The following is a 16,643-nucleotide window of genomic DNA, read 5'->3' as shown; positions in this document are numbered from 1 at the left end:
TTTGGCACCGCTATGATAAATTTTTAAGGTGCAATCAGGAATGGTAGACTGTGGATCTATTTAGTCCCTAAGCTAAGCAACGTAACCATGATTATCCATTGAGCTGGACTTGGATGTCATAAAATTGGAGCAATCTACACTATGGCAAAGAACTTGTAAGATTCCCCCCTTCCCCTTTTTTAAAGCAAAAAAAAAAAAGAACTTGTAAGATGCTTATGGTTACATAGCCTCAAACGATGTTTTAAAAGATGGTTGCAGTATGCAGGTGAAGGGGCCGCATAGTGCCTACATTATATGGATGCATATGTAGTATTTTTAAATATTTTAAAAAAAGAAAATATGTTAAACACAATAACAGAAACACTTTTTAATTTTTATAGATAAGAGCAATATTAGTTATAATATCTAATAATTACTGATTTATTACTTACTACTTAATATAATAATTATAGCAGAATTAATACATGTATATTATTAATATACATGATTTAGTTTTGCCTGAAACTAATATCTAACCTAAAGGTTTGCTTGAACCCACCCCATGCCATGGGCTTGCATAAGCGTAGGCCACGTGTGGTTGTCATGCTAAAAGAGCTGCATGCAATCACACAATGATAAGTAGGTCACAAATGCTGCTGCAAAATACTAATCTTGCCATATATGCCTTTGTAGAGTGTGAAGTGAACCATCTGTTTAGTCCATTTGCAGCCTGACTGTAATGGTGGCTCCATATGGGGAATGAGATGTGGTGAAGGTGCAAAGAATGATTAAAAGCACATCTGATATGGAAGACTATACAAATGCCTTTACTTTTTTAAATCCTTTTCACCTACTGTACAACTTCTCCTGTAGCTATGTTAGCCTCCTATAGAGAGTAGATGTGAAGAATGCTTGTTTACTTGAGGATTTCATAGAGAAAGTAAGTCAAGCATCAGCTAGGATTTATTTTTATCAGGGGGATATTAAAGTTTCGCAATTGAATAAAATTAATTTATTTCTGAAAAAAAAGAAATCAATTTACATATTTAAAAATAATCATCTAGCGTTTGTTTTGAGAAATCTCCAAAATAGTCATCTGGCTTGGAAATATCATCAACCCTATGACTAGGATATTTCCTATGTTATTCAGAGTTTCAGACCTTGTGACATAGCTTGGCATACCCTTGTCACCACCATAGGCATTATTACAGGATATGTAATTTGGGGAAATCAATCTTGGAGAGATAAGGAAGCTAAACGGAAGGACCGCAGGATGATGGTTAGAATCCTGTGAGGCAAATGGAGATTAGAGGCCAGAGAAGGGTGATGGAGGTGTAGAGATAGTGGGTGTCTCACGATGAAAGAAGAAAAGAGGGAAATGTAGTTAGTACTTTTAGTGATTTAACCATTTGATTCATATGGTTTGTTTCAAAAAGGTGGTTCTGATGGATCATCATGATCCCATTAGTCAAGTTTGTTTTGGACTAATTTGATTAATTTACTGTTCTTTTAGTTTATAAACTCATTTTAATCCTTTTTTAAAGAGTGATTGTTGGGCATGTTTACTAACAAGTAGTGTAGTTATAGTGGAATTCCCCTCATGCAGACCAGAAGTGCACCTGGACAGTAAACTTTTGACGACCAACATAGTGTACATAAACCTTAAGAACACTTAACCAGGATCAGCACATAAAATATTTGGACATGAGAACATGTCTATCATGTCCATATCAGGTCAGCTTTTCAATGCATTTTTAATTGGTTCAATTGAAGCCTGAATGGTGAACTTATGGTGAAGCATTGTGAAGGCAATGAAGATTTTGCAGGGTTGTCCCCATTAAAGCCCGTTAATAGGCATTTATTTTTTTTGATAGCTAAATATCTACCTTTACTTGCATCTAATGCCAACATAACGCTGTACCATTTGCTACAGTTCTATCTAATAGGCATTCGTGCCATGATGTCATCTTTTTTAATTGTCATTATTGTAATTGATATTTAATGAAAGATGCATTTCATATCCTTTCTTTCTATTACTAAAGTTTAGTTCATTTAGGTGCTCTCTTTGTTCATGTGATATTTCATTTCATGATGTCTTACCCCATAGTCCATATGATCATCAACAGGGGAATGGATGCTAGAGGCTGGGGCCCTTGTTTTAGCTGATGGTGGACTTTGTTGTATAGATGAATTTGATAGGTTTGAGACTTTTTTCCCTCACATCTCACAATGCCATGATTTTCTTAATATAAATGCAATTCTTCAATTCGAATTGCTTATTTGTTCTAGGTGAAGATAGTAACACCAGCTGCTTAATATACATACATACATACATATGATTACTAGATTAGATCATGTAGTACACTATATATATGTTGGAATTACTTGGGTCAAATTTTTGGGAAACAGCAATACCAGGATTTTAGCCTAGAACCTTGGATTTGAACCTAGATCCACATGGGGAGATGCAACCATTGAGCTATAGACCATCTTCCAATGTTAAGTTTTTAAATAAAACATTATCAATTTACTGTCGTTAGGACCATTATATATATATTTCTAGAAGAACCAGAAAAATGAAGATAACTTCTAGAAAAGTTGGAAGAAAAATAACAGAAGAAACAAAGAAAACAGAAACATATTAAAATTCCAACGATAATATGTTAGAAAGGGATCAAAATCGTATTGTAAAAGTGGAAGGAATCGAGGGATCGGGGTCTTAAGTGAAAGATTGTTTTATTTTAGGTTTTTTTTTTTCATATCAGTCCCTGAAATCATCCATATTTGCTTATTAATCCCTGTCATTTTCATATTTTGTATAAAATCCTGGTAGAATTCTCCATTTGTACAAATTGATACTTTTGCTAGTCTTAATTGGCCGAACCCTAGTTAAGATTACCAGGGTTATAGAAGGATAAAATGTCCTTGTCTTAATGGAGAATGAGGTTGGACTTGCCACTTCTTGCTTGTGACTTGGTTGCTTGGGGCCCAACGGTGGAGGGCACAGTAAGGGGTCAGTTAAGTTTGAGGCTAAGGGAAAAAATATCTAGAAGTTATGAATTAACATCGTCCAGAAAACAAAAGTAGAATATTCTGTTTTCACCTAGTTAACTTGAGGAATGTATAAGCAAGAAGTTAAAAATTTCAAGGTTTAAAATACAGATTTGGAAAAGATAGGGATTAATACACAAGTATGATGATTTCAACTCCTAATCTGCAAAAAACCCTTTATTTTATCCTTGAGGCATCTTTGTTCTTTCACTAGACGAGAAAAATGAGTTCTAGAGGAGAAAATACAAGTTTCAAGGAAGTGTAGGAGAAAACAAATGGATGGATGATCTCAAGTGAATCTTTTTTACATATATGGATTTTGCCAGGTCTTTTGATTGTGGTTTAACTACTTAATTTAGATTGAATGGATATCGAATGGTTCATATGCAAGAATTTCCCTGCATGTGAATGACAGATATAAAGAGCTTCAAAGGAGTTAGAAGGGATGGTGTGAGAGGACACACAAGACAAACATTTAGGACTTGTGTTGTTATAACAAGAGAGTGATCGCTGTTGAACCATGTAAAGACCGTGGTGGGGGGGGGGGGGGGGGGGGGGGGGGGGGGGGGGGGCGGGGGGCGGGGGCGATTCATGTGCTTGTTTTTGGGCTCTAAATACATATTAGTGTATAAAAGTGGTGATAGATGGTCATAGATGGTGCTTTTGGTGGGTGGCAATTGACTTATATGGAAACGTTAGGAGATTGTAGCTATCTAGTAGTGATTAAAGCAAGTGACGACGTATGCAACTCTTTGGTGGCTTTGGTATTATTGTTATTGGACATAATATGGCTGTTATTTTGTTTTTGAGAAAAATATTAATTTTTTGAGGAAAATATGTGGTTATTTTGTTATTTTATAAATTAAGGACATGACAGAACCTAGAAAGTTTTGTTTTCTTTGATTCAATTTATGAAAAATTGATTTATATGGATGTTTTCTAAGACAATTATGTTTTGATTCATGAACTTTTCCTTTGTTTTGTTTTATTCTTTTTAATGATGTAGTTTGTTTTTTCTTCTTGTGTGTTTGGGCTTTATATGAATCAAAACTAGTAAAGATTCAAAACTTAGTTTCTTCTTATGTGGCTTTCTAAAGATACTGAATCTTACATGTGGTGATGTAGCTATCTTGGTATACCTGGTCTCCATGCTTGGTTAATGTTGTTGGCTTGGGCTGAAGCCCACTCATATGCTGGTCTTGGGCTGAGCCATTTAATGATGTTACATTTTAATTTTTCTTGTTTAATTTAATATGAGTTTCTTCGCTAACAGTTGCATCCATTAAGAGAAAAGATTTCTCTTTTGCGGAACTGGCCTGAGAGAAACAATGTCTTTTCCATTGAGGTATCCTTTAGGTCTTTCCTTAAGGGTTGTCTTCGCACCCTGACTCTACAAAAGGGGATGTGATCTGATTTTTGGGGTATCTGATTGGTCCATCCTAGGTCACTAGGAACACTAATAGAGAGCATCCAATGATCATAATATAGGCTCCCAAACTCCAATTTTTCTGTCTTTTTTGCATTCAAATTCTCTTAAAAGCAATTTGCTTGTGCCTTTGCTACCTATGTAGGTGCACATTGAGCACTTGTTGGTGCAAGTCTCATTGTGCCTTGGGTCATGACCTATCACATCACTTGCATGTGAGGAGGAGGTTACTATAATAGTGGTTACACACCTTACCCTTGGGCCAACTAAGTTTTCTGAAAAATATTTCAAATTTTGAATTTGCAAATTCTAGGCATGGTTTTTTCTCTAAAATCGCTTGACAGATTATATGCAAGCATGGTATGTTGTACTGTACCGAACCGGATGGTATGGGGCGTCCTATACTGGTTCGGTACCGATATATGGTTCGGGGACCGTACTGACACTTGGTACGTTGAACCGGCTCTGTACCATACTATACCGACACAATGATAGCATGGCACCGGTACTGAGATGGGGTATCTTGTACACAAGTGCCAAAATCTACAGTAGGCCATCAACTATGCTTTAATGGTGGTGGCGAGATGTAAAGGTGGATAATTTGGTGCAGTTTTATGCTTCTAAAATTGACCATCAATGAAATAAATTGTATCCATGTGGGGGTTCTTTGAACTTAAAAAGTTACTAGAATGGTTGAGTTTCAACACTATATGTGAAAATTCCTATAACCTATCGGTAATTTACAAAAATGTCAGCTTGCTATAGTTGGAAGCATCATGGTCTTAGGCTTGTATGAACATAAGAAAAATGCAATTTCTTTGTTATGGTCACATTTGAATTTGCCCTTTAGATTGGCAACGGCTTTTCCAAGAGTTCTTGTGGCTGTAATTAGGAATTGAGTCTCCTTGGTGGGGATCAAGGATTTATAATTGCGGTACATATCTATATTGGTCACTAGCTGGTACTATGTATCATCATACAAGGTCACCATAGGTGGTATGGGCCCGGTTCAAACGAGCAAACAAATAATAAAAAGGGGTGTATCGAGTGGTTCAGGCAGTGTGGTCTCAGTATGGGGTGATGTGATGTAGTCTAGTGCTATACAATTTGGTATGAGGCTGGTATGCAATCTAGGGGTTGTATAACTTCTACCTTGCACCGATCCCTAGCCAATACTGAACAGAGTGGCTGGTACAGGCAGTACCCCAGTCCTTACTGGTGATTACTATTAAAACAGGAGAACACTGATACAGGATTAGCAGGTTGTAAGGCTTAAACTGTTCTAGAAAAGGAAACTTGTTTAAAAGAAGAATATCTTTTCCCTATCTTTAATTTATTCATAGTTCAGAAAAATGTGGGAGAACTTATCCAGAAGTGGGGGCTTACATGGAAGCCTTTCTTGCATGCTTGTGCATGCAGTCCTCAGGTATAATCTTGAGAAATGAATTGTTATTTAAGATCCTCCTTGGACTTGGATTTTGCTAGAAACTGCATTCTCAAGGTAGTGATTAGTCACAGGATTGTTATAGTATGTTTTTAAGATGTCTACTTTGTAATATGCTGGATCTATGATGATTTTATTGCTTCATTCTTCTTCATGTATGAGCTTTGATATGAGGTTTGAGCTGACAATTTTGTTGGTCTGAATAGCATGCGACAGCATGACAGGGCAACCATACATGAGGCGATGGAGCAACAAACAATAAGTGTTGCCAAGGTATTTTGTACCACCATGTCTTTTCATATTTATCACCAAATGGATTGTTTTGTCTTTACATCATCATCTATATATGAATATGAAATATTTAATTATAATACATTAATACGTTTGTGAAACACTGTTGAATTGTTGCTTGATCTTGCTTTCATAAAAAGTGATTTTCATTTAGACACATTGTTTGTAACAGGGAACACAATATCCTCTTCAAACTTAACATTGTGGTGCGTAAGAAACCACCGATATTCCACATAATAAACCTGTTTGGCTAGGTTGGTCTTATTTAGCAAAAACACTACCTTGAATATCCATAGCTTTCTGGTTCATGCATAAAGACTAAAGAGACTTGTAAAAGAAGATGGTTTAGTTTGCAACTTCCAGTTTTAGAAACTAGATTGTTTTAAACAGTAAGAGCTGACTATATGATGATGAATTTGAAGCACAAATAACTTACTGATTAAGGCTGCATTTGGACATCTTAAATTTCAAGAAAATGACCTTATCATATTCCTTCAGTTTTTCTAGATTCTGATATTTGAGATTTTTTAGGTGTTTAGTTGTTTTTAAAAGGCGAAATTCAAGAAAGGGGAGTTGCCATGTGATAGGGAGGGGAGAAAACATGAACTTGAGGAATTATCTGTATTTCATTGTGCTACAAACACCAGGTTATCCAGAATCATGACCAGCACTTTCCAAAAAAAACAAAATATCATGATTTCTTAGTGTATCCAAACACACTGTAAGGATGCATTTTGGTTTATCAAAAAATTTGTTTTTTTGTGATTGCGAAATTACGATTCATAATTAATTAATTATAGAATCTGTGTTTTTGGTTGTGTGGTGGAAATTCATAAAATTCCCAAAATCATTGAATTGAAATTTTTTACTTTCATTAAAATATCTAAAGTTTATAATTTTTTCCTCCCTATCCTTTTATTAATTTGCAGTTTATAATTTTATATGCTTCCCATTTCATCAATCTAATACCTTGGAACAAGAAAATCTCAATATCTGAAAGCTATAAATTTGAATCAAGAAAAAAAAAAACAGAATCATGATTTTGAAAATAGAAATTAGAAACCTCCAAAAGAAGATTAAGTTAAAAAAAAACATAATTTGTGGTTGGCAATATTTTGAGAAGATGCATTGATGCAGCGGTGCAATAAATTGAGATGGGTGGAATAGCTTAAATCGGTAAATTTTCAGTTGGCTATATCCTGTCACTAGAAAAACACTCATATAATGCATCATGGTATCATGCATAAGTATACATAGAACATTCCATGCAATCCATTGGCGATATATTCCCATCTTCAAACTGCTGGCAAATTATAGAATGATTTCACTGATTATATACCCAAAATTCTCAGCAATTTAATGGTTCAGAAAAGGTGCTGATAGGAGTGACAAGTAAATCTGATGTGCTTCATTTTGCTCTAGTTATCACAGAAAAGAGTGGGATTTCCAAGGCAACATAGCCACATGACCTTCATGGCAATGTGAGGCGCCAAGTAGTCTCAATCTTCTTGCTATAGTGAGAGTCTATTTTGGTTTTGCACTTTAATGAGATTAATGAATCTTCTATTAGTTTATGCTGGGACATCTAAGTGGGAAATTAATGGACAATTCCTTTACTTATCCCAACTTAAACGACCCAAGATAAACCTAAAACTTACCTCTCTCCATGCATTTTCTATAAGCCACCCAACATACTCTATCATTTAACTATGGATGTTTACTATTTTTGGCCTTAACCTGACAAGAATGAGATGACTGACGAGTTCTAAAACATGCTCCTGTGTTAGCGTGATCCCTCTTCATTGTTTAAGGTAATAATTGCTCCTCGTGTATGGCCAGACAATATCAAGTTATCAACTACAATAATCAGATGAGTGCAATATCAGACAACACTCACAGAATGTAACCAAACTGAGGTTGATTGAATTTGGGTCCGATTAATTGTCACCTGAAATTAATTTCAAGCCACTATTCGAGGATCAAGCTTAGTTTATTTGTTATTTAATTGAGCATAATTTCAAGTATGTACATGGGCCTATCTCAATGAGCTTGATAACCTTTCATCAAATTGGAATTAGGACCGAAACCGAATCAGATACCAGTGTATCCATATCCATATTTATTTTGTTTAACGAATGCAGATACGAATACGAATATTAGTCGGATGCAAAAATTTATATCCATATTTGTTTTAAACAGATCATATATGAAAGCATCGATATAAATATGGATATAAATTGGATAATTAAACTTTATGATCATAGAATCAAATATATTACTAAATGGATGGTAAATCAAGTTAATAGTATGTTAATGTGGTCATATATTTTTATTAAAAATTCATGAGTGCTAGATAAAATTAAAGAGGATTACACATAGAATCGGATATTCAGATACGAACAAGGAAGTTGTCTATCCATATCTATATTCATTTTTCTTTGATGGATATATATACAGTTACAGATATTAGTCGGATGCTCAAATTTCTATCCATATTTGGATAGATTTGGATATGAAAATGGATCTAACCGGGTATTATCCGGTCAACTTTCACCCCTAATTGAAATCAACCAAGCCTGGCTCAAGCATGGTTCAAGCTTACATTAATATTTAACTTAGTTCTAAATGTCACAAGTCACAACCAAGCCTTAATCATTAACCATGAATTTAGAAAAAATAAACCATCAATATTTATACGAGCATGTTATCACTCGAGGAAGTAGAATTATTTAAATAAACCATCAATTAAAAGCTCTATAAATCATGATTCCATGAACCATAGGTGTAGAAAAAGAATATTTATAACTTGCACATCAGCTGATGAAACATAACAATAGAAAAACAAAATATATTGCTCAAACTAACCATACCTACCGATATTGTAAGGCATGTTATGGGGATAGAGACATGGGTAGATAAGTTCTAAATTTCTTGACGAACATTTATGAATGGGTTATTTGTAGATATAACCAAATATAAGGATCCTGACTAGATTCTCCCCTGCCATTCTTGAATCCCAGTTAGGAAATAATTATTACAAGTTTACAACCTTTGAAATATCAAATGGTCGTGTAATTCTGTGCCAGCAAATAAAAAAATACAAATAATGAGTTCTTGCCTTTTCATGTTTACACCATAAATCCTCTTTCATGATTTCCTCTCTTACCTCTTTCTTCCCAGTTTTCTTTGATCTTTCCTTTTCTCCTTCAACCTAAATCAAAGAGCCAATTATCATGGTTACTATCATTATCAATATCATGCATTTTTTATCATGCATCTATAAAGATAATGATATCATGCATTTTTAATCTTCTTTTACTTTTCCTTTTAATGAATGAGATTTCTTACTTAAAAGGATTGTGACCTTAGATTGACAATTGTTTATGCTTCAGGCTGGCCTCGTGACAACTTTGAGTACCAGGACCATTGTTTTTGGTGCAACTAATCCAAAAGGACAATATGATCCTACTCAATGTATTTCATTCATCTGAAGAATTCCCACTACTGTTATTCTGCAATCAATTGTGAAGTGTGTTATATCTGATCAACTATGAAGTGTGTTATATTTAATTGTTAACTGCAATTACCTAAAATTGTTAGATGGATCATTGTTGGAACTTGTTGCACCAATGCTAACAAACAAACACTAGACCTTTTATTTTCTCCATTTTTGGCCCTATATATCCACATTAATACCTAGATAACCCAGCTATTACTCCACCATATAAAAATGGACGTTTCTGTGAATAAGAGAATTTTTGAAACATCCAAGTTTCTGAGTCCACCTTGTTCTTCCACTGGCTAGCACTACCGCATTTTTTTTTGCCTTTTTTGTTATTCCTCCTGGCTGTGGAGGTGTTACACATTTTGCCTTACCACCACTGTGAAAGATCACTTTTTTGGGAAAAAGAAACTAAACCACCTCTATCATGGCTACTTGAAGGAAAATAAATAAAACAAAAGTAAATAAGAGTCCTGCATTAGTTTTTTCTATTCTTTTTGTTAATGTTCAACATAAAATATAAGACATTGTTTTCTCAAAATTTACTTATGTATATTTTTGTAGATAATCATCCTTGTAACCAAATGGTGACACCTACTTAAAGAGTTCAACAACAACAAAATTCTAATTTCAGGACATACTTTCTTAATTGAAATGCTCATATTGCAAAAAAAAATTCAATACATTATTAAATGTTTCAATACTTATCTTCTGTTGTAACTTCAGCTTTATCTGTCAATACAACTCTATCTGGACCATTGTTGAGCAGATTTGATATAGTCCTTGTCCTCTTGGATACAAAAAATCCTGAATGGGATGCCATTGTTTCATCTCATATTTTAGCCGAGGTAAATATTCATCCTTATTTATCCATAACTTTGTATGTTAGTGCCATGCTACCAAAACAAAAATGTGTGATTCTTTATTCATCCCAAATACATTTTCTGCATTAACTTGGACATGAAGCATTTGGTTGATGTTTAAATCCCACTTATTCTGAATTGCTTAGAAAGGAGAATCTGGAAAAAAGAAAAGAGGTGAAGACTTTGACAATGTCTGGTCAGTACCAATGCTGAGGAGGTAAGGTCCTAACCGACTCTTCACATTTCTATATATCCCTTGCAGGTTCTTAATGTGATGACTAGAGAGCATTTTCATCCATCTATGTGGTTAATGGACTTTACTGGCAAGAATAGTTAGTTCACTTTCTAGTATTTGAAGTGTATTGGTGAAATGGATAGGAAATTTAGGTTTTAATATGGGACTAATGCTTCAAATTATGCTCTTTTTTTGTAAAAAATGTTTACCAAGAGTTATCCAATAGATCTCCATATCGAGAGTTTGTAACATGCCAACTTTGGCCCACAAAGTCCAGTACAGCCTTCAAGCACTAAGATCTGCTCAAATAGTTCCACAAGCATGATGGTGTATGCTGCACTCACAAACGACTGCAACAGCACTCCACAGCCCTTAGTTCATGTGTGTAGTCAAATGTATCTAATTTGGATAATTATAGAGAAATCGGTTACTTATGGCACAAATATTAATAGTCCAGTTGCTCTAAAGTGATATGCACTTTCACATTAATCTATATTTTGAACATTTCTGCAAATTGATTGTTATCAATGTTCGAATCATAGGATCTGTTTTTCCCAATGGCAGCAATACTCGACATTTTGAACTTTCTTGATCAGCACTTGTATATGCAGAATTCTTGCCCGAAGCTGTAGACAGCAGTTATCACCGTGTAATTTCAGTCTTCATGTTCTGTTGATTCTTGTGATCTCTACTTGGATTGCCAGACAAAAACTGGTGATGTAGCTTTAATATGACTAGGATAAAAAGAAATGTTAATTGATGACTTTGGTATATGGTTTTAGATGAGGATAATATCCAGTCGGATGCCATGGTGCTGTGACTGAATTTCAGTAATTTCTCCAGTTAACTGGGAAAATTTCCTTCTGGCTTCTCAAGGATTCTTCTGCAGGTATATCCACTATGTAAAGCAATGTTTTACACCAGTGCTTACAAAGGAGTCAGAAAGTGTTATTTCAAGTTATTATCAACTTCAGAGAAGATCAGGAACACATAACGCAGGTTAGATGACACACCTCTTCCAAGATATATATTGCAATGGCTCACACTTGAGACTTGTTATGCAGCTAGGACCACTGTGCGCATGCTTGAAAGTTTGATACGATTAGCCCAAGGTACGTCATAAATTCCTGGGACTCATGCATCTAGTCTCTAGTGTTTCTAATCTATGGATATTGAACTTCTGTCTATCATAGCACATGCAAGGCTCATGTTCAGGAATGTGGTCACCCGGCTTGATGCCATTGCTGCCATCTTATGCATTGAATCATCAATGACAACATCCGCCATTGTGGACAGTGTTGGGAATGCTTTACACTCCAACTTCGCTGATAACCCTGATCAAGAATGTATCCTCTCAAATGATTCATATATAGTTGTGGTTTAGTGCTGTTAGTATTTACATGCATATGAGTAATCTGATCATAGTACCATGGTTTATTGCCTTTAAGAATAGAATATGTTCTATATCTTTGGCACCATCAAGATATCCCTGCATGCAGCTCCTATATTGTATGAGTGATTTTCTTTGGTTCTGAATAGAAGTTGTGTTTCTTTTAGCATTATCCATGCCTGGTTATTAGCTATGCCCAACTAGTAGTTGGATCCCACCATCTTAGCTTCAAATTGTACTATTTAAATAAATTCTGCCCACTATATATCTATTTCTTGTTTTCGTTTGTTGCAAACTTCTGAATGTTTCTTAACATGCCATAGATGCCAAGCAAGAGAAGACAATCCTTGAGAAGCTTCAAGTGATAGATGAGTTCCTATGAAACCTGTAGAAACATGGCAGAGTTGAATTACATATGTGAAAGCCAGAAATCTGCTTAGCCATCATGAATAGCACTGATGCTGGACATGTTGCAAGCATGATAATTGCATATCTATGGATGTGCTACTCAAGTGCATATCACCAATGAGGAGGATTATTTTGATGGAAGTTGTTGACATCATTTTTTTACTTTGTTGGCAGCAGCTAGACCTGTATGATAATAAAAGAAGAAATGGGCGCTTGATTTTCAACTCGACTGCTTTTGCATGGACTAACAGGTGCAGGATTTTGTGTCAATGACCTTAAGTGATATGAACTGATACACTGAATTATGTAGCTTGTGTTTATGTTAGGTGGCTGTCACCTTCATCTGAAATTAGAGTCCTTCCTACCATCCCCATTAATGTGGTTAGAGGAATCATATATATTTCACAATCGCATTCAATGCAATGTACAACATTATCTCAATCAAGATTTTTTATTAAGATTGAATTGATATATCACGTTGCCCGTTGACTTGCGTCAAGGGCAATGAGTGCATTAATGAAGAATGGATGCAGAGCCTCCGTTGAAAGCTACATAATTTTGCTGACTGATTGCCTGTGATGGTATATACCATGGGAGATAATAAAATGGATGGTAAAGGCTTGTGTGACTAAAATTGATTCTTAAATGTCAATGGATCTTAAGAATGAGATGAAATGACATAGGAAAGTGGAACTCTTTTTTTTTTTTGTGCATGAGCGTGCGGCAATACTGCATGTCAATGTATTTCTTTTTTTTTTTCCCCATGCATGCGGTTTCTTGTGTCACCAATTATCTGTCCTCTCTGTATTTCTTGAACCCATCAGGCTTTCTCTTGCAATTTTTCTTGTTTTGGTTACGAAGGGCTACAAAAGGCATCCACTGTATAAATGATTTACATTTTACACCATGCTAATTGAATGATAACAAGGGTAAGTTCAAGATGGCCTGCATGGATTATGTCTGTAGTCACAGATGTGCTCCCTCCTGCAAACTTCATGCTACCTGTTTTCTAAGAAATAACCTACGATCTTCCTTTTACAGTACAGGTAAAAAAATAGTGACATGGTCAAGGACAAGATCATCAAGTATCTGTTGCTCGCACAAAAATTCATCACTTTGAGATGGTTGCTGAACCAAATGCAGAATTCAAATACCCATAAACCAGCTTTCTGGTGTCCAAATTTCTGGGTGCCAACCAACTAACATGGTGATTGTTGGCCAGGCGCATCAGAATTTTATGAGAAATATTATGAAATGCTGGTGGGCTAAGGATTATCGGAACTGGTAGAAAGAGTTCTTTCAGCCTACATGCAGCACACCAATTTCCATGAGTCACAACAGTACTCTCTTCTCTCTTCCCTCATGGCAGAAGCAAATTTTCTGTATGACTGGACAAGCAACAGTTAGGAAGTGTTTTACCAGTCATGCAGCTTATGGCTTCATTCTCCATGGGGAGATTATTTTTAAATAGAAACAAGGTTTTCCGCTTTCACAGTAAATAATCCAGAACTTGTAATTCATGAGAATTGTTAATAGTCATCACAAATTAGCCATTCTTCGTGAGAAGAATCTATATTTTCACAAATAAGTGGCCACAGTAAAGTAGTTTCCCTGTAGTAGAATCAGATCATACATTGTTTATATCAGCAAGGGCTTCTACGTGTAGTATTATTCTCAAGTACATTGAATATAAATTAGAATTTTCTTTTCACGTAATCTGCCCAATTCACTTCTTACACATCTTTCTAGAGAATCCATTCTCTATTCTCCACCAACAATCTGTCTTTCCCTATGTTCTCTTCTTGTAGAATCGAAATGGTCCTGCACTAATTATAAATTTCAATGGACCCTAAAGATTAGAGAAAGGTTTCACATGACCTCCAGATAATTTATAGCCACATATATCTGCTTTCATATATGCATTTCACATGCCCAAAACTAGTCACATATAAACTGCAAAAAAAAAAAAAAAGGGAAAAAGATTGTCCTGTCTTCTCTCTTCACATCCCAGCTCATTACCGAGAATCCTCGGCTAGGTTTTTTTTTTAGAGCTCTCTTCTTTCTTGCATGTATGAGCCAAATTCTGCCCTGCCTATCTAATTAATGTAATCTGACACCTCTAAAATAAAATAAAAGCAACGACCCATGGCTTCTGCCGTGGAGGCGTTCAGGGGTCCAAAGGCATCGTTGAAGGATATTCTGCAATGAAAGAGGCCAGTATGGGCGTCCAAAGCGACACACATACTGTGTGAAGCTATTCAAGCTGCGGATTGGACGGCGGCCAAAGCATTAAGACACCAGCTCCCACCTAATTTGGGAAGAATACTTGCTGCCATGTTTACAGACGCCCAATTTTTCCTTCCTGAATGCTGTGTTTATGTCTCCATTTCCTCCTTTCTTGCATTAAAAAAAATAAAAAGAAAGAAAGAAAAAAAAGCTCGCCATCGCTTTCTCGCCACCCTTTCACTCGTCGCTATCCGTTGGCCAGCTTCCTTCTCGTTAAGTCTCTGTTTTTTTTTTTCTTCTTTTTTTTAGGGTAAAACTCCGTAAGTCTCTTTACGACGAGGGTGGTGGTCTTTGTGAGGGGGCCCACACCCTTCGTCTGGAGCTACGACGGACACCTCTCGAGGAGATGGGGTCCACCAAGAAACCACGGGCATTTAAAAGTCCGCAGCCCGTGGAAAAGCTGCTTTCCGCTGGGGCTTCAAGCCACGAGGTTCGGTTCTCCGGGTGGGCCCGCCTGTCACCTTTTCTCTCTCTAATGCGGTCCACTTTTTTATTCTTTCTTCTCTCTAGAATAATTTATGTGCTTAAAGAAATGTTAGGGTGGGGTCCAGTTGATAGAAGAGGTCGAGGACCACTGCCGTAGTGGGCTGTTGCTTTCTTTTGGTGCGTGTTTTCGGGACCAAGGTTGGTACCGTCACGAGCTTGATAAGTGGCTTTAGATAGGCAGCAGGGCAGGGAGTAGTCAATGGGATTCCTCTAGGCGACAAATATATCCATAAAAGATTTCAATTAATGTTTAATATTTCTAAATAATTTGTTTTTATAATTGTTCTTCGGTTGGATTTCGTTTTGATATCAGAGAAACTTCTGCACCATTAACCAGCCATTTGGCACAAGAAAATTGATGGTTTGTGCAACAAACTCCATCATACCATTTGCTCTCCATCCCTTATGTTATTTCAGGAGAACTGTTGAAGTAACAGATAAAAGTTTCATAGATGACATGAAACTTTTCCATTCCTCCCTTTTCTCTCTCTCTCTCTCTCTCTCTCTCTCTCTCTCTCTCTCTCTCTCTCTCTCTCTATATATATATATATATATATATATATATGTGTGTGTGTGTGTGTATTACATGTTTATGTATATGAATATATCAAGAGCTAGATGTAACTAATAGCTACAATGAGAGTATTATACATCTGCTTTCGAGATTTTGATATTATTATAATACTTCTATTAGGCTGCATTTGATCCTCCTCATAAAATATGAGCTGAATCAGTTAACTTTGTTTTATTATCCTTATAAAATAAGGCTAACCAAATTAAGTAGGTTTTTTTTTTTTTGGAGAGGGGGGTGAGGGGGATTGATCAAATAAAATTAATTCATGCATTGGCCTGTTAAACAAATAATCCACTCTTAGTCACCAGATAATTCCTAGAAACCAAACACGCCCTTAGTTTAACATGAAAGTCATGATCCATAGAATTAATTTTTATTGTTGTTATCTTACTTTATGGTCTCTATCTTAGACCACAAGTTTCAAAGGTCACAGAGGATCCGAACTCACAGGAGCGGCTCTCGCTCTCTCTCTCCCCCCCTCTCTCACATTCACAACCATAAGAAATAAGAATCGTTCTCTCTCAGTTGGCTTTCAGAGGCCATAAATGCAATGACAAACTGCAAGATGACAGCTAAATGGATGCAAATCATGGGAGTTTGGTCCACCTGGAGTGGGCCCATGAGGACAAACTTGAAAGCAGCTCGAGGAATTCCACCATTGTTGGAGATGTTGTGAACAGAAGCTGGCCCCGTAGGCAGTCTGAATCC

General features: G+C 36.0%; 1 protein-coding gene across 4 annotated transcripts in view; it reads left to right on the top strand.

Moving 5' to 3' along the window:
- The window catches only part of MCM9 (minichromosome maintenance 9), a 35,885-nt gene extending 22,749 nt beyond the window's left edge, over nt 1-13,136 (top strand). For 3 of the 4 annotated variants that reach the window (XM_039116985.2, XM_039116986.2, XM_088701399.1), the window contains 9 exons: nt 2,106-2,178; nt 6,107-6,173; nt 9,584-9,665; nt 10,420-10,541; nt 10,703-10,773; nt 11,681-11,790; nt 11,856-11,903; nt 11,985-12,137; nt 12,505-13,136. In XM_039116985.2, coding sequence (XP_038972913.2) covers nt 2,106-2,178; nt 6,107-6,173; nt 9,584-9,665; nt 10,420-10,541; nt 10,703-10,773; nt 11,681-11,790; nt 11,856-11,903; nt 11,985-12,137; nt 12,505-12,563 — 785 coding nt within the window. In that variant the 3' untranslated portion in view covers nt 12,564-13,136. The remainder of the gene's footprint in view (nt 1-2,105; nt 2,179-6,106; nt 6,174-9,583; nt 9,666-10,419; nt 10,542-10,702; nt 10,774-11,680; nt 11,791-11,855; nt 11,904-11,984; nt 12,138-12,504) is intronic. The other variant, XR_005507370.2, reaches the window with a different exon arrangement.
- Nucleotides 13,137-16,643: the final 3,507 nt, after the last annotated feature.

This window comes from Phoenix dactylifera, chromosome 7, assembly GCF_051530095.1.
Source record: "Phoenix dactylifera cultivar Ajwa chromosome 7, Ajwa_hap1_PhDact_Kaust_v1.1, whole genome shotgun sequence".
Classification (NCBI taxonomy): domain Eukaryota; kingdom Viridiplantae; phylum Streptophyta; class Magnoliopsida; order Arecales; family Arecaceae; genus Phoenix; species Phoenix dactylifera.
The sequence above is the reverse complement of the archived record's forward strand: the minus strand, read 5'-3'. Positions and strand labels throughout refer to the sequence as shown.